This window comes from Syngnathus acus, chromosome 10 (assembly GCF_901709675.1).
Source record: "Syngnathus acus chromosome 10, fSynAcu1.2, whole genome shotgun sequence".
Taxonomy (NCBI): domain Eukaryota; kingdom Metazoa; phylum Chordata; class Actinopteri; order Syngnathiformes; family Syngnathidae; genus Syngnathus; species Syngnathus acus.
The window spans coordinates 3708016-3726861 of record NC_051095.1 but is presented as its reverse complement, the minus strand read 5'-3'; the positions used below and the strand labels follow the sequence as shown (position 1 = coordinate 3726861).

The window sequence follows — 18846 nt, the reverse complement described above, 5'->3', positions numbered from 1 at the left end:
TTGATCTTGGGGGAAAAACAAACGTGTGCGGGTGGGGACGAGCGGTTAAGAATAGCCACGGGGCACCTGGAAGTGAAGGTTGGTGTACTGTCCTCCGGGTATCTCGTTCTCGTAGACGTCGGCGTTGCCGGACTTCATGGTGGCCGTGCAGTCGAACGGAGCGTAGAGGCCTCGAGCCACTTCCCAGTACTCGCTGTAGTCAAACACCTTCTCCAGAGCGATACCTGGCACAAGTTTGAAACCAACCTCAAATGCCTTTCAGGATCTAAGCAGTAATGTGGCTTGGCCACTCATTTGTATTATTACCAAGGCAGACTTTTCTAGCCTTATGCCGAAAAGCTTAACGGCGCATTAAATGTTCAATGACGGAGCCGGAGGTAGAAATCAGTGGCAATGTTTATTTGTGACTGTGTGGTTAAAACTCCCTCGCGCATCCATCACGGCGGCATCGCGGCGGGCGCGCATCAGTCGCATGTCGTTCGTGGCCTTACGCACGTTTGAGGACTGAGGACACTGTTGTCCACTGTTGCCCACACCCAAACTCTATTGAAGGACACAAGACGTATTCTTGGACTTACATTAATGTGGCTTACTGTGAAATTGTGACCATGCATTTCTGAATGTCTGTATTATACTGCCCCCTGGTGGAGACGGTGCACACACACCAGGAGCAGCACAATGTAAATGGAAGTGAAGCAAATTTTTTTATGTCCATGGAAATGAAGCAAAAACAAAATGTTTAATATACATATATAAATCCCAAACTATATATCCCAAACTATAGTACAATATCAGAACTATAGTGTTATTTTCCTTTTCATACACAAACTACAAACATGACAAAAATTTGTTTAGTATATATAGTTTGAGATTTTTTATTATATTTAAGTAAAAGTAATATCATACATAATATGATATATAAGTGAAAAAAAGAGGTACAACTATTATAATAGAAATTTTGGAGGGATACCCATAGTCTTTAAAAAATAAATTAAAAAACGAAAAAATATAAAAATAAAGTAATAATAATAAAATAAACACTATTCTAAGAACTATGCTTTTTGTGACAGGATATTACAATCCTATCAGCTTTTTATTGTCACAAATCCAAGGCAGGTTGGACTAATTTGTATGTGTATGAAGGCAATCACCTTTTCTGAAACGGTACAATATAATTGATTTGAACGCCTTTTTCCTCAATTTCTACCTTTGTGTCTCCTTTCTGCATATTTGCATTATACCTAAAGGAGCCACACCGCACGTGTTGTTGGCTGGCCTCGTGCGTCTTCAAACGGCGACGTTCTCTCGGCATTAACAAAATCATCTTCACAGTCAGTAAGAAAGAGCAACAAATGGCCGCTTTGCCGGATAAATATGTCAAACCGCAAGTGTGCCAGTAATTGAATGAGGAGACAAAAGGATGAACAGTCACTTTTCACCACAAACAAATAGTGACGCTCGTGCTTGCCAAGGGGGCGGATGCTGAAATGTGCATGCAAAGTGCTGTTAATTGCTATGCCACCGAGAAGGACGAGGAGGAGGAGGGGGAGATGACAGAAAAGAGGAAGCAGAGCACGCAGAAAACTACTCATTATTGCTCAAGAGTCCAGCTGGGATAAAAAAACAACAACCATATAACGCGAGGAGGGGGGGGGGGGGGGGGGGGGGTGGAAACACTAAGGTCAGCAACTATTTCGATGAATCCAAGGCCGCGTTGTTTGTTGAGACTGAAAAGATGAGAGGCGGAAGGCCTTCAAAAGAAAAACCCAGCACACAAGGTGACGGTTTGGACGGAAATTCAAAGTCGTACCTTATGGAATTTGATAACAGAAACTCGATTCTGGATAAAAAGGGTTTGAAAGCCACAGAGACTCCAGGCTTTTTTTAAAAAAAATTATAAATAAGGATAAGGGAAAGTACAGAGCACGGAGAGCCCCACTTGGTTCCTTAGTTCTACCCAAGAGTCCTGTAATAACTGGTGCAATCAATGTTTTTAAATTATTCATTAAAATGTATTTCTTTCTACTCATTAATCTAATTTGGTCATTTGTCAATTGATTTTTTTGGAAATAAGAAAAATCAATGTTTTTTGGTTAAATTGTTCATTACAATTTATTCATTTATACTCATTAATCTAATTTGGTCATTCGTCAATTGATTTTTTTTTTGTAAATAAGAAAAATACCCAATTTGACATTGAACGTTTTCTCAATGACACCTGCACACTCACAGCTGACAACGAGGCACCAAAGCCAAGTTGGCTATCAAATCAGACTTTATAAAAAATAAAATAAGAATAATGAAAAATACTCCCACTCCTGGCTTTTCCAACTTTCCCTGCATGAGATGCGCTTACTTACAGCAACAACGAGGCGCTCTAAAGCAGCCTCGCCAGCAGTGGGCATATCTTAGCGCATGTCGCAATTACGCTAATAAAATCTCCAAATGTACATTCCACCATCTCGCTATGGTTCTACGACAATCAAACTTTATTTAAGGCCATTTCATTTCCTTCCAGGCACAACTTCAAATCATGTCATTAATGAAGCCAGCCAACGTCTTTATTATTGATGACTATTTGGCTCCAGCTCGGTTTTTTTCCCCCTTCATAATTGGCCCGATCGTAGCGAGTCCGACGAGTCGGCGACTACAAGAAGAAACACGCTGGCGTTCATCGATTGCTTGTTTTCCCCGAGCGTGTGGGAAGGACGCTCTCAAAACGCAAATCACTGCCGGCCCAGACATGTTCCAGATCATTAATAACGACCCTTCCACGATTTATATCTCGCACAAGGTGCTCGCTTTTGTTCACCCCCGTGCGCTCGGGACACATTAGGCACGCTTGCACTTTTCTTCTGAGGGACGGGAACGAGCTTACCGGTGTCCATCTTGGTTCCTTTGGCGCAGGCGACCATCGCTCCCATGCTGGGTTGAGACGTCATGCCAGCCATCGAGTCAACCTGGGGGATCGCAAAACAGCGGAGTTGGTATGTGACATAAAGACAATTGTGGAGAAAAAAAAAAATGAAAGCGGCACATTCATCTGGGCGGCAGCCAGACAATGCAAATAAACTCGACTTTCTTTTATTGTAATGTAGAATCAACAAGTAGGATTGAAATGTTCACAGGTCCAAATTGCAAATAGCAGCTTCTTGGTTCAACCAATGCTTTTGAGCATATTTTCCGATCTCACTATGCAAAGATGAGAAAAATCATATTTGTTCACGTTAATGGAATGACGCTGTGGCGCTTTTCCCCGCGAGATGAGAGCGCAGACGTGGACGCGGTTACTCATCCCCTTCCCCCAAATAACAACCAGGTGGGTCTCGCTCACCGCCACATCCACAACGTCAGCTCCGGCCTCCGCGCACGCCAGCATGGCGGCCACGCCGGCGCCGGCCGTGTCGTGCGTGTGCACGTGGATGGGCACGTGCGGGAAGCGGTCCCTCAAGGCTCCGATGAGTAGCTTGCTGGACTCGGGCTTCAGCAGGCCGGCCATATCCTGGAATCCAAAGACGTGGAAAAAGCCTCGATAATGTTCGCCCTCATCGGACCGGTCCTAGACGGCGAAAGATGAAGGTCCAACGGAACCAATGCTACTTCCCCACCTTGATGCAAAGGATGTGCGTTCCGGCTTTGACGAGCTCCTCCGCCAGCTCCAGATAGTAGCCGAGGGAATACTTCTGTCTGGCGGGGTCCGACACGTCGCCCGTGTACGAGATGGCGGCCTCCACCACGCCTCCCGCCGATCCGGCGGCTTCCATGCCCAGCAGCATGTTGGGCAGGTAGTTGAGGGAATCGAAAACCCGGAAGACATCCATGCCGTTCTCTTTTGCCACCTCGCAGAACCTGAAGAGACAAACGTTGTCATCTGAGTACAGAACAATGAAATTCACGTCACAGTTTTACAAGCGACATACAAAAAAATGACCAACAGGAGGAGACAAAATGCTAGACCCGGATTTCTTAGATCAGGGGTGTCACACTCTGGGCCCAGGAGTTGAATTTGCCCCACAGTGTAATTATATTTGGCCCGTGAAGACAAACTGTCTGTAGTAAAATTGCAAGTTGTCTTAAATTGGAAAAAATTGAGATGTTTCTAGTCATTTTTATTTCAATTTCACCTTTTTAAAAATGTTAACAGTTCTTAATAGTCTCTGATTTCAAAACTAGTTATTCATCAGTTTGTTGTGTAGCCTATACAGTAGTCCCTCGTTTATCGTGTGTGTGTGTGTGTGTGTGTGTGTGCACGTGTGTAGAACTGTTTTATTATTATAACAACTTTTTTTATAACAAGGTACAAGTGTACATATTGTAAATATGTTTTTAGAACTCTTTTATTACCATCTTTTTTTATAACAAGGTACAATACTGTAAATATGTTTTTAGAACTCTTATTTTAACAACTTTTTATAAAAAGGTACAAGTGTACGTACTGCAATTGTGTGGACACTCCCTGCCTTCTGGTGGCGTGTGGGTAACTTCCGTGCCATAATTCCTCAATTTAGAAGGTTTATTTTGAAATTTGTATTCGGAAAAAAATATGCGATGTACTGAAGCCGCGATAAACGAACCGCGATGTAGCGAGGGATTACTGCACAGTATATAATATGAGACATTCATACATTTATTTGGGTCATAATGGCCCTCTGAAGGAAACTATGACTACAAAAATGAGTTTGACAACCCTGTGAAATAAAAATAAAAATAAATAATTCCCAAGCTTTGTGCCTATAATGGAGGGGGGAAAAAACCCTCCAGCGGATACCAATATGGACTAATAGTGCCAAAGGAAGACATACTATTAACGTACTTTCCTAAATACACGTTTCCTGTTATTTTTCATTTTCAAATTAAATTAAAATCAAACCGGTACCCGATTCAACAAAACAACCGCAGCCGCCGTAAACCCAATCCTTAAAATCATCACGTTTGCCTTTTCTGTGACATTCGGACAAATTTTATATTTACGTGGTTTCACCGTTATAAACAAGGCCCCGGAAGGTACCAATAACTTTGATGTAGCCCGCACTGAAAACAAGTTTGACACCTCATGATTTAGAGTTAACACAGCAAAGATTTGTTGCTTACACACACGCGCACACACACACATGCAGCAAATAAGTGGTCGTGTCACAGATAACGGCGCACATGCCAGCCAGGATAAGCTGTTCAAATCCAACCATAAAAAGCCCGAGCGGGGAAATGCGTGCTTTTATGGCGCTACCTGGCAATCCTAATCGGGTTTGTCAGCACCTGACTGCAGCCGCTTCAACACAACATTTGCACAAAGTCATTGTCTCGCTCGACAAACACGCGTACTTAGCAGGGGGCCACAAGGGGAGTATTATCAGGCGCTGTGTCCGGTGTTTACACAAGTGCTTGTGCCGCTGCTTGGCACCACCAAAACACAAACACGTCCTAAATTTTGCCGTTATCAAGAAAAAAAAAAGAAAAAAGAAGACCCCGACTACTGAAGCGACAGGAAGAACCTCATTAGCATTGGGAGAACTTGTAGCGTGACTGGATAAAACCCACTTTAAATCAATTAGACACCACAGAATTACACTTTGATTTCATCGTGTCGATAGCGCCGCTTTGGGCCATTTCACTCGCAGCCGGCAGCGCTAGGAAAGGAAAAAAAAAAAAAAAAAAAAGGAACTGTCAAGAGAGAGAGAGAGAGTGAAAACGAGGCAAATGGATCAAAGACATTAATCGCAATGGTGCCCATTTTCCGTGGCAGCATAAAGAGAGAGATGAGAGATGAATGGAAGCATAAAAAGCAACGATAAGAGGAGGGATAAATAAATCAAATTGAAGAGGGAGGAGCGGCTGCATCAACATCAGAGAGGACACGGGAGGTCGGTGTGTGTGCGCGCGCACGTGTAATAAAGCCGCCGCTAATTTACGTGCGAGTGGAGGAGGGAGGGTTCTCACATCTTAGTGTTTGTGTCTGTGTGTGTGTGTGTGTGTGTGCGTGTGCGCGTACAGACATGAGTCACCCACGACAAGGAGATGACTAATCAATCTATTTGGGAAAGGGCTTGAGGCAGATATGACATTTATTATTTAGGGGCTCTCAAAAGCTTCACACCATTGTCAATATGTGTGTCATGCAATTTGATGAAATGTGTGTATGCATGTGTGTGTGCGTGTGTAATGGAATCCAAGCAAACTGAAGCGCGCCGAGTACTTCTAAGGATCACTTTATAGTATCCCATTTTGGACAGTTATCATCTGTATTTCTCAACCCATTCAAAACTCTCTATCAAAAGTAATACAATACAGGCATATATTCTTTATCCTCGCTGGAAATGGCGAATAGAGGAGTTTGCTGAGGACTGATAACCTCCATCATACACTGTATTTTTCATTATACGGCGCATGACTGAATCAAAGCAGTTTAGCAAATAGGTCAAAAGTCAGAAAAAACAAGTGGTTCATGACGCAAATTTGAAGCTTCATTTTCCCATCACTTCATTGTATTCAACTTCAACTGTATGTTTTTATAAATTACAATAAAGAGTGCTATTTAGAAAAACTTCCTCAAAACTCTATAGCAGGGGTGCCAAACTAATTTTTGGCGCAGGCCGCATTGTAGTTGTAATTTCCTTCAGAGGGCCATTATGACTGTCAACACCTTATATCATATAAAGTACAGCCTACACAACAAACTGACGAATAATATTTAAAATGTTATTATTTAAAATATTTTAAAAAGATGAATGGACGTTTGCTTGCAATTTGTCTGTTTTTTAAAAGCGAAGACAAATTGTAATTTTAGTGTTGACACGTGACGTCCGGGCGCAATTTGTCTTTGCGGGCCACATAAAACGATATGTGGTGGCCGTATCTGGCCCCCCGGTCCTTGAGTTTGACACCAGTGCTCTAAAGGCACAACCACGTCAGAAACAATTACACAAAGGAGAAATTAGTCAATAAAAACTAGTTCCCGATTATAATATTATTACCACGATTATTCCAGACGACTAATATTGGCACAGATGTGCTTAATGGAGTGGCCGGGTAGCGCGCGCACACACACACACACACGCGCTCGCGAGCGTGACTCACTTGAAGACGGCATTGTCGGGGTAGTTGGTGTAGCCCACGGCGTTGGCTCCCCTCAGCAACATCTGGAAGGGAACATTTGGGATCAAAGCCCTCAACTCCTGCAGCCTCTTCCACGGGCACTCGGACAGGAAGCGCATCGCCACGTCGAAGGTGGCACCTGGGTGTGCGCACAAACACACACATACATTGACATTAAATGTCAGGTTGGAACTAAACGCTAGCAAATAACATGTCAAATCGAAATGTTTGGTTTTCCTTCCACCACTTTGTCATCTTGAGGCCGTTTGTATGAAATTTCGCCATCGTGGCGGGAGGGGGCGGCGGCACGATAGCAATCTCTCATTTTCCGTCGTGGATTAGACATTTATCATGTAAGCCAGAAATATTGAAGCCGCCGGTGGTTTTGTGCTGATCCAACACTGTCACCATTAAATCTCATTTGCAGCGTTCATTTGGAAATGGAGTGAGTGTGGGAAGAGCGGGAAAGCCCCGGAAGCAGCCTCTGCTTTATCAATTGTTTACCGCGCCGCCCAAGTTGGATTTCAGCCGACGTCAGCTCGCCGGACTTTGATATGGAAGGAAGCTGAGCCGAGGAGTCGGTCCCAAACGGCGGGCGGGCTCGGCGCCGCTTAATTAGATTGCGGGAACTAGGACGAGCGAGCCGGTCCGGACCGCGGTCGAGAAGAGCAACTTCGCCCTCGTTTGCATTCGTTTTGAAATGAATCGGATCCGCTCGACATTTGCCGGATCTGATACGGGTGCAAATGGCGGTGCAGCGCGGCATAAGTGGAGCCATACGTTACGTGACCCAAATCAAATGTGGTGTATCCTCCACGGTGTTGGGAGAAAGGCTATATCGGGAAGGGAGTAATCCTCAAAGGGCTTTCGCAGCTTAATCTGCCCAATGATTCATTGTGCCCCCGAGCGGCGGGAACACGTGACGCCCAATATGAGCCGAAAGCGCGGCGCCGAGACAATATGCCAAGATAACCGAGCGTCGCCTCGTCACAGATTGACACCTCCGCATGCTAAATGTATCGTTGGACAGCGTGTATGGCGACAACCCTGTTGACTCATCTGCGTTTTAAACTGTTTCTTTTTTTTAATCCCTCAGATATTAACCCTTTCAAAGGCGAACATTAAAAAAAAGTGTTTAAGACAATGTAAACACACACCTGTTGATGAAAGATTAGACTCTGTTCTTTTATCACAGAAAAAAACCCCATTTGTAATTCATTCAATTTCTTTTAGTAATCAGGGCGTGGCAAATCACTTATTCAAAAAAACTCACAAAATATTTTTGGGGTGAAAAGATGTTTGATGCAAATAATTTTTGTTTTGGGAGTTGCCTCAACCATCTGAACCTCATTTTCTTCGCTAAAATACCCAAAGCGAAAATAGACAATGGAAAAATAATTAGTATGACAATTTTACATTTAGTACATTTTACAAACTAATTGCAGGTAGTTATATTTAGTAGTGTGCGTGCGCACTTTCATTACACAACTTACCTCCCCAGTTCTCCAGGCTGAAAAGGTTGTTGAAATTATGACTGACAAAGGGTGAGATTCTCTTCAAGTCGTGGGTGCGCACTCTGGTTGCCAGCAGGGACTGGTGGGCATCTCTGAAGGTGGTGTCCATCAGTAAGAGGCCCTGGTGGTCACGCACGGCTTTGGCGAATCCCTCCGGACCATCGCGCAGCAGGATGTCGCGGAATCCCACCGGAGGATCTCCTAAAAGGGAAAATGAGAGGACAATAAAATTGTTTATAACTCCAGTAAAGCCATTTCACTTTATGTACAATGTTTAGACTGACTGTAACAACAATGCTAGTTTCAGATAGCCTGTCTATGGTGTTTCACATTGTACGTTAGCATTGAGCTAACTGATTTTTAGTCATTGTTAGCATTGTTGTTACAGTCAGTAAGATTGACTGTAACACAACAATGCTAATTTCAGGTAGCCTGTCTATGGTGTTTCACATTGTATGTTGGCATTGAGCTAACATATTTTTAGTTAGTGTTAGCATTGTTGTTACACTGACTGTAACACAACAATGCTAATTTCAGGGAGCCTGTCTATGGTGTTTCACATTGTATGCTAGCATTGAACTAACAGATTTCTAGCTATTGTTAAAAAAACAAAACGTGCAATTCTTTATTATGTTTTGTATTATCTTTTGGGGTGTCTCTCGAGTGGCTTTTTGTCTATTGTGGATGGGTCTGCAACGTGTCAATAAACAAGGGTTCACGTCAACATCAACACTGCCATCAAAGCACAAACAACACGTTTTTTCCTCCCACGCTGATCCCACCAAGCCTCTGCTAGGCAAATAAACATGAGCCCAATCAGAGATTCCAAATATTGGTAGCCCGAGCGAGATCAATCTGAGCTGGGGACTGGATGTTCATCAATCAATTAGTCCAGTTAATGAGCTAGCGTCTACCCTCCCGCATGCTCGCAGCCCTCTCATACTTCTCCTTTGGCTTTCTTTGCACTTGACCTTTCCCCACCCCCCTCACCAACTCACCCAAAGCAAATGAACTTCCGTGTCGCGGGACACGGCAGTAATGAGCTGCGCAAACTCACCCCCGACTAAAAAGGACACTTTAAACTTATCAAAAAGGAATTAAGCAAAACATTTGGCCGTCCGTTTTCACAGCAAATGCCAAATGTATTTCCAAGGCCAGGCGACATAATGGCGCAGGCAGGCACCCGCATAAATAATACAACAAGCGATAGAATGTCACTTAGAGCGCCACAACACGCATTATAAATCCATTTGCGTTGCACGCCTACCGTGTGCGTTACGATTACTGGAATCACAAACGCGACGTAAACCTACACGCACGGTGATGGAGTTAATTGGCCATTTTACGACCTCCATCAGGGAGAAGTTTGACTAAAAGTTTACATTTTAATGTCGATCATGCGGCGCTCTCAGGAAAATGTGCGTATACGGTCGAGCTGGCCGGATCAGTTCATCGCTCCTCATGTCGGCACCTGGCCGATGATTGCCCGTGTATGCGGGGAGGATTATTGCCTGGAACGTCCCAAAGCCGCTCTTGTCCTCTTTTTCGAGCCGCGCACTCCTTCCACGTCGCTCTCCCTTGGTAAAGTGTGATAATGCCGGACTAATCTCTGTCTTCTCGCCCACAATTCCTCAATTGAATGAAAGAAACAAACGTTACAAATCTCATTACTCGGTTTTAGGTTCATGCAGTCCAGCAGAGCTGCTCCCCGCAAGACCCCCCCCCCCCTCACAGTACTGATACAAGCTGAGAGAGGTCTGTTTAAAAGCAGCTGGAATTTCCAGAAATGCAGAATCTCTCGTCGGGAGGTTGCACACACCCGCTGTGTGCAGGAATATCAATATATTATAAATTAATATTATATTATAGTTAATTTTGACTTTCACCGCTTTTCACTTTTTTAATATTTTATTTCATTTTTTTCATTCATTTTATTTATTTTATGAGGTATTATTACTTTTAGTATTTAGTATTTTAGTTTTTAATACTACATGCACTGAACAGCTGTTTAATTCTATTTTATTTAGTTAAAGAAAAATATTTTTCAATTTTAGTTATTTATTTACTTTCCTTTACTTACTTTGCTATAATAACCTTGGCTGGTAATGAATGGGGAACCACTAAGATGGATTTCAATTATATACTTTTCCCGAGACTTGAGAATGTTATTGAAATCCATGCAAAAGATGAAGCACACATTCATGGTAGCAAAAATTCAATAAATCCAATAACAGTCATTCAAAAATGCTGACTCAATGTTTGCAGGTCCATCAATAAAAAAAAAAAAAGGTGTGTCCACAGAAAGGCTGAACCCTTTGAGAAATGACTTCATTTTTATTATTTTTCCTCGACTGCTATCTAATAAGCAAATAATTTTTCAAGGTCTTCTTTCAGTGTATGCTTAACAAACATGAGCAACAAACGAATTTGTATGACAAAAAAAAAAGATTCATTCTACGTCGGTCAGTCTTGTGCTAAAATAAAAGCAGACGAAGGACGGATTCATGTGACACCTTTTTTTTTTTTATCTACTCCATTCGAGGTGTCGACTTGACACTGACTTGCAGTCTAGACATATTTCTGACGGAGCAAAATGAAAGGCATCCACTATTCATTTGAAAAATAGAACCTCCGGTTGGTTAATCGAACCAAAGTGCAACGCGTTGAGAACGTTTGGGGCAAATTTGTAAATGAACGACGAGGCTAAAGAGCACCACTGCTGAAACCGCTCGGCCCCGCATTAGCGCAGCCGACCGTTACGTCCGTCCTGCAGCACTTGCGGGATGCTAACGCGCTCGCCTGTTGATTTGCCAATCGCTCAACGCAGCGGCCCGGCTACCGAACGGAACCTTATAGAGAAGCTTTTTCTGCCTGAAGCCATCCGACTGTTGGACAGACCATTTGTCATTCAGAAACTATTTTTATCCAAAGTGCCCTCAGGTTCCACAAGTGTTTACAATTTAAGAACGCCAGGCCCAGAGGGAAGGGAAGCCTTTCTCCTTAAGCAATAGTTTTATACAGTTTATGTAATTTGCAAATTGTGTTTTAATCACTATAACTTGTTAAGTCAGAAAGGAGAACAGCTGCACAGCTGCATTTGCATTTTTGTGTCGTACTGAGAAATTCCTTAAATGCGATGCTATAAATGGGAAACGAGTTTGGAAAATGATCTAATTGTGTATTTTGTTTTTCTGCCTCAATATTACGAATGCCGTTTAAAATGCGATTATTCTTTCAAGACCCTTTCGCGTGTATTTTTGTAATACACATATTCACAATACACAATATGTTTTATTATAGATAAATAAATAAATATTATGAATAAATAAATTAACATGATGATACATTATAAGTAAATAAATTAATATGGAAGGTTTTTTATTTTATTTTTTTTAAACACTAATTGTTCAGCCCTCGTGCAACTGGAACAGAAAAGGTTAATGCACGCCACAACTACAGAGCAAGATAAATTCTTTTTACAGTTTCAACCCGTCCAAGAAACAGGAAATAATGATGACACCTAACCAAGGGAGACACCAACGCGAAATGTGTCGGATCGCCAGGTGGCGTCCATATTTCTCAGAGAAGAAAGAGGAAACAAGGGGAAGGAAGAGGGGGAAAAAGGGGGGGGGTGAAAAAAAGCCAAGCTAAGACACATACCCATGGTGACAGGTGGGATGACCGGGTCAATAGAAGACGGCTTGGCCTTCACCGGGATGGGCGTGGTCGGTCCGTTCACCATCACGTGACCTTCAAACGGAGCAGACGGTCGCACCGCATCAACAAACGCACACATGAACAATGTGTAGGTTGTGGTTAGGGCCTGTCCTGACCCAGATAGTGCAGCAGCTTCTGTGCTCGGTTCTGCGTGGGCTTGAGGTTGAACAGCTCCTGGTTCTCGTCGATGAACTGCGTGTCCACGGTGGAGTGGAGGAACTGGTGGTTGGAGAATACATTCTGCAGGAACGGGATGTTGGTCTAGGATGGCGAGAAAGGTAGACAAACATTACAAACGTCGCTGGATGCTAATTGTGTCTTTGCATGCAACCCGCTGTGCGGTCTTTAAAAATAACACCAGGCTAGGTTCTTATTTAGCACGCTCTCAGCACAAGGTCCCTAACCAAGACCCCCCCGGGTATTGGGTAAAAAGCGTCCCCCCTCTAAGCCCACGCTTACGCCTCAGCGTCTTACACAGGAAGTCTATAAATAGATCAGACGGACACTTTGTGACAAGGCACGCATGTTGGCATTTAGCTAGCTAGCATTCCCAATCACCTGGAGAGAGTGACTTGAGATAATTGGCACCGCAGTCACTCAGGAATCCAATAATTAGCAGGTGCAGTAAACGCAACACGCAAAAAAAAAAGACAAAAAATAAAACAAACAGAACTCATTAGTGCTCCCGAGAGAGCGCCGCAGAGCAAAGAGGTCAATCTGTGGCGGCGAGTAAATGCACAAGTGGGTCACACAAATGAGACGCGGATTGTTTTGTAGGAGGGGTGCAAAAAAAAAAGAAAAACAACAGAGAGAGAGAGCGATTTTACATCCGCAGCACTTTGTAGGAGCTCGCATAAGACCTTAGGGTTAAGAAAGTGAGAGGAAAAGTGGAAGCGCAGGCAAAAGGAGGACTTGGAAGGGGGGTTATATTCTTAGGCCAGCTAGGGACAAAGACAGCCGAGGGATTCACGAGGCTCTCTGACGTCTGCCGGCTTTGGGGTGCCGCAAGCTGTTGTGGACCGAAAGACAAAACTCAAAGTGATGGACGCCGCGGCCGGACTATGACTCTCCTTCGCATTTATAGGATAGCCGATGGTAATCGTATTAGAATGGATGTCGCGCATGCAGATAACTGTCTCCAAGGACAAACATGCAACCTATGAAACATCGATTGCGTCCACTTTTATTGCATCACTATTCCACCTGGCTGGCGGCATCAGGAGGCGTATGAGAAAACGTTCAAAGACAAACAGCGAAACAGAGACAAAAAGAATTAGTCAATACCCCCACAACATCGGGCTGAAAAATTCATCAGAATTTAATAAGAATTTCGATTTGGGCTTCTCGCGAGCTCACAAACATTCAAATTGAAAATGTGCTGAACAATCCACAAAACACAAGGCTTGCTCCGTTTTATAAACAGCACGAGTGCTAATGCTACACTCAATGAAAAATCTCATTGACATGCTAACTGTCAATTAGCATTATAATATACGTATATTAAAAAGAGTAATATTAATTCATGACAACTTTTTTCTTCTGCACTTCCTGCCCCTAAGAGGCCAACATGTGTGCACAGACGAATTTGTTTGTGTATATTCTTATTTTATTACCGCTTTTCAGTTTTTTTAAACTGAGTTTTTGACGAATGCGTTTGCCATACAAACACAAATTTTCACATAATATGGAAAAAAATACAATATTTGACAAGGTCATTTTTATACTTGACAAAAAGAATACCGTCTTTTAGAAGAAAGGGTTCGACGTGCAGGGACGTGGGGACGATGGTCGTTCTGACTAGCTGAGTTTGAGTAGTTCAATAAAAAAAAAAGTTTTGAAGTCAACAAATAATGGTGATTTCTAAATCAATCAAAACAACTGTGATTATTCTTTTTAATTTTAAAACATTTTAAATGAATTAATTAAATAATAAATACATTTTAAAATAAATACACATTTATTTAGTTTTTCAATTAATAGCCAACCCTGCCACACCATTAGGCATAATTGCATTTAACAGCTCAGCAATACGTGCGGCACTTCCATAACAGTAAAACAAACACACAATTCTCAGTAAGATGTGTGATGAAAACACTTGAATTGAGCCTTAGACTCTTTGCAAAGGCACAACAACGCTCAAGGCGGCTCCCGTGCCGTTTCTAATGAGATGGAGTGCGCACGAACCCAATGTTGTGAAATATGAATGGAGACAAATAACACAAGCTGCTGCTATTAATGACTGCAACCAATACGAGGGGAGCCGCGTCCTTTTGCACTCTGCTGTATCAGATCAATGCGTTCATTAGCAGGCTGCTTGACATGCCTGGCGCTACAATACACGCACGCGCTTGCTCAGCCCCTCCCCCTCCTGTTTTACACAACATCACACACTCATCTCCCCTCAACAGACACCCCCTTCCCTGATTTGGATGCGCTGTAACATCCGTTTGGATACAGCTCTCAGAGTTATGCTGGCTGCATGCAAATGACGCAACAGTCTACCACAAGCCTTTTAGTCACAAAAATGTATCCTTGCCACATCGCTAAGCTCCAGAAGATGACGTGAACTTGCGAGTGGCCTTGTGTTTACGTCGTCTCGTCGTAGACGGCTGCCGCATCGCCTCTCACTGCTCGTCGATCACGTCGCAATCGGCAATCGAGGGCCGCAGTGTAAAGTACCAAAAAGCTGTATCGATACAAAGGTCCAGGGATGAGAATGGCAAATGTGAAAAACCACAGAAAAGAGGGGGGAAAAAAAATTGTCACTGACGAAATCTCAACCCTTTGCTACCTTGGAGGCTTTGCTGAAACTATGACGGAATATCTATGTTGGGGATTAGCGACATTTCTGCTCAACGGGTAGATTCATCATTTCTTTCTGATTTTTATATCGATTGCACACACCAAAAAATTCAAACCGATAACATCTTCAAAAATGAGCGCTCCTAAATCCTTAACCACAAACGACGACATATCAGAAAACCTCCGCGTCGCATATATGCAGTCTTAAAGGCCAATCCAGAATGCTTGGAAACTCCAAACAGGAGAAGGCACAAAGGTCGATTTGTGGCGCGTGACGTGACGCGCCGGGGATCACAGATCGCCTCCCCCCCTCTGTGCTCTCTTCACTGATTAGGAGCTGAATAGAGGCACCGTTGGGTCATTCATGCTTTCTCCTCCGTCTCCACTCGCTCGCCCATCTGTCACGCCTTAACCGCCAGCTCTGACAGATAAACAGGAGGACACAAACAGAAAAAATTCCGCACTGCTTGCTCCCAGCTGGCTGCTAACAACTTTATAATAATAGCTGGCCACATGGTCAAGGGGGCTCACTTGTGTATTAGGGGTGGAACCAAACATTTTACATGTTAATAGTATAACTAATTTCCTCAATAGTGAACCACGAGAAAGTCCCTTTAGGTTAATCCAAAATGTCTGGGAGCAACGGTATGAACTGCAAATCTTCAGAGATTAATTTCAGGTATTCTCGTTATCAGAATGAAAATTATTTGGGGAGGGGGGTCATTTTTTTGTTGTGTGGTGAAGCTTCTCTTGATTAGTTCTGATGTATTTTTGCCAAACAAAATGATTTGGTAGAATTCGTTCAGCAGTAAGCAACATGCGATGATGCATTGCAGTGGGCTGTGGAGCTGTCCGTTGTCCTGAAAGCGTTTGCCAAAAGCGGCATGCATGGAACATGCAATGCATTGCAGTGTGTAGTGGGGCTGTCCGTGGTCCTGAAAGCGTTTGCCAAGAACGGCACGCATGGAACATGCAATGCATTGCAATGGGTCGGGGGGCTGTCCGTGGTTCTGAAAGCGTATGCAAAAAAGCGGCAGGCATGTAACATGCAATGCGCTGCGGTGGACCGCGGAGCTGTCCGTGGTCCTGAAAGCGTTTGCCAAAAGCGGCATGCATGTGACATGCAACGCTTTGCAGCGGGCAGTGGAGCTGTCCGTGGTCCTGAAAACTTTGCCAAGAGCGGCATTGCATGTAACATGCGATGCATTGCAGTGGGCGGTGGAGCTACCCGCAGTCCTGAAATACATGGGATTGTCGGGGAGCTGTCCGTGGTCCTGAAAGTGTTTGACAAGACCGGCTTGCACGTAAGAGACAAACACATCATTGGGGTGTTATGATAACCGGGCGCTTGTAAAGGACACCTCCAGTGTTGAGCAGCGACGCAAGACAAATGTTCACAGGAGGAAAATAACCCCCCCCCCCCCCCCCCCCCCGCCCTCCAATTTCACAAAGCGGCTACTGCGGCCTCAGCAAAGTGACACAGCGTACAATCTGTCGTGAAGAGCGGCAACAAAAACAATTGCCTCGCGTTCCGGCATCAGACATTTCACACCCCAGGTGCGGCCCGGCATCCAATTAATGCGAGCGGGCGGAGCGATATTAAAGAAATAACCGCTCACCATTTTCCATAATTAAACATCAAGTGCGGTCAGGTCGTCGCCAGGGCAACCGCACATAACCAGTCTTCATTTTGAAGGCTGCACATTTTCTCGAGTTGCACCTTTCAGCCAACTCTTCAGGAGCTCTAATCTAATCTTTAAGACACAATGTCGTAGTGACGGGACCATTAAGGATGCCAACGATGTCAGCTGGTGTGACACTCGAGCAGCGCTGTCTTGATGAGCGCGAGAAAGAAACTTGCTCCCTCAGGGGAAAACCTTCCGCTGGCTGGTGAGAAGAAAAATGTCAAAACAACAAAAAGCAGCAGGTGAGGGCCAATCGTCACTTTTCTTCAGGCTTGAGTCCGATTGCGAAATCCCGCCAGTTGATTATGCACGGCAAGCCTCCCTTGGAAACATTTGGCTCGCATCTTTGATTTCCCAATACGGACCACCGTCTCCCTCAAGTAATTTCTTCGCTAAGATCCGAGCGCGTGAGTGGAGATTTTTAGCAGTCGGAGCGATGCCGGCAAACGAGAAGCACCGTACTTTTTCTTGTGAGTCCATTGACCGCTTCCCAGCGGCGGCAGTAAGCGGGTAATCATTAGGAAAGCGTATTACTAATGCACATCACATAAATAAAGCACAATGACATGTAAACAGCTCTGAAGACAAAATTAGAGGGCGGAACTTGGAACTGGCTCATGTGTGTGTGTGTGTGTGTGTGTGTGTGTGTTCTTGTCTTTCATTATCTTTGGATCGTGACAAATGGAGGGGGATCAGCCCTTCAGCCTTCAAAGAATTTCAAACCGACATCACAGCTGAGTAACAGTGTGTGTGGGCGCACAATCATGATCAACCTAAGGCTGTGTGTGTGTGTGTGTGTGTGTGTGTGCGTGCGTGCGTGCGTGCGTGTGTGCGTGCGTGTGCGCGTCCTCGCAAAGTGTTCTTTCTTTCATTTCATTTTCTAATTTTGCTTTATCATGTGTTGTGACATTTCTAAAAAAACAAAAACAAAAAAAAAGACTATTTACTGACCTCACCCCTTAATGAAAAAATGTGCTAGAAAAAATTAGGGCAAATTAAGAAAAGTTAAATCACATCTCTGATAAGAAAATTTAACATTTTAAAAAATGATAAAAAATATTACTAAATAATTTATTTCTATTATTATTATTAATAAATTGGATTGTGGTGCATAATGTATTTATAAAAACATTTCCCTTTCCCGGGTTTTGAAGTCTAGTTAAATCGGTGAATGCACACAAAAGCAAATAATAAATAGCACCCACATGAATACCGAGGTCACAGAACACCAAGGGGCCTCATAACATTTGCCGCAAGGCGCATTAATTGCCAGCCAATGAGCCGTGAAGCGGAACACCGTAAGCTGGAGATGATTGGGCCGGATGAGCTATCAAAACTGCTCGCGCCATGGGAGGTCCAAAAATACCTGACGGCAGGACAAATAATTACCGTCGGAGGGGGATGGGGATCAAGCGAGGTCAAGGCGCACCAGAACTCGGAAGAAATTGAGCCGTGGCAAAACCAAAGTGCTGCGTCCCATCTCACTTTCATCTCCATCTTTTCTGCCGCCACACCTGCACGAGATTCCATTTAAGACGCGTTTGATACGAGCTACACGTGTTGGGCTGAAATCCATTCCTCGGCAAGCCTGCGCTCGCCCGCTTATCTTGCTAACGCCCTCGGAGAGCCCCGGCCTTGCTCTTCCCTTCTTCACCTCCTGTCCCCCCCCCCCTCTCATCGGGCCCAGAGTAGCTCCAGGCGCTAAGAGCTTGTCTTCCTTTCATCTCACGCTCTTCCTCCATATGTCCGTCATGCTAGTCCTCCAAGTACAACTAAAAATAAACCGCAACGCTAACTACTATAAGCAGCTCGACGGCACCGAGCACGTATAGCCGTACTGATTTTTTTTTTTCATTTGAATGAATGCCATCCAACATGATATATTTATGCGCCTCTTCCGTTTTGTTCCAAAAAGCTTCGCTGAGCTGGGTTGAGCTAACGTCAACAGCTGCAAAGTTGACGCACAACCCGGTTGTACCGGTTAGCTAGCGACAAGCTAGCGAGCTACTGCTGCGGCTAAAGACGGATTCGCTCCA

At 44.0% G+C, this 18846-nt stretch overlaps 1 protein-coding gene across 1 annotated transcript in view; it reads right to left on the bottom strand.

Moving 5' to 3' along the window:
* LOC119128085 (pyruvate carboxylase, mitochondrial-like) overlaps nt 1-18846 on the bottom strand; it is a 114199-nt gene that overhangs the window by 10565 nt on the left and 84788 nt on the right. The window contains exons 13-20 of the mRNA XM_037260201.1: nt 12440-12584; nt 12267-12356; nt 8586-8807; nt 7075-7231; nt 3609-3849; nt 3335-3502; nt 2879-2960; nt 67-224 (exon numbers count right to left, since the gene is read on the bottom strand). Coding sequence (XP_037116096.1) covers nt 67-224; nt 2879-2960; nt 3335-3502; nt 3609-3849; nt 7075-7231; nt 8586-8807; nt 12267-12356; nt 12440-12584 — 1263 coding nt within the window. The remainder of the gene's footprint in view (nt 1-66; nt 225-2878; nt 2961-3334; nt 3503-3608; nt 3850-7074; nt 7232-8585; nt 8808-12266; nt 12357-12439; nt 12585-18846) is intronic.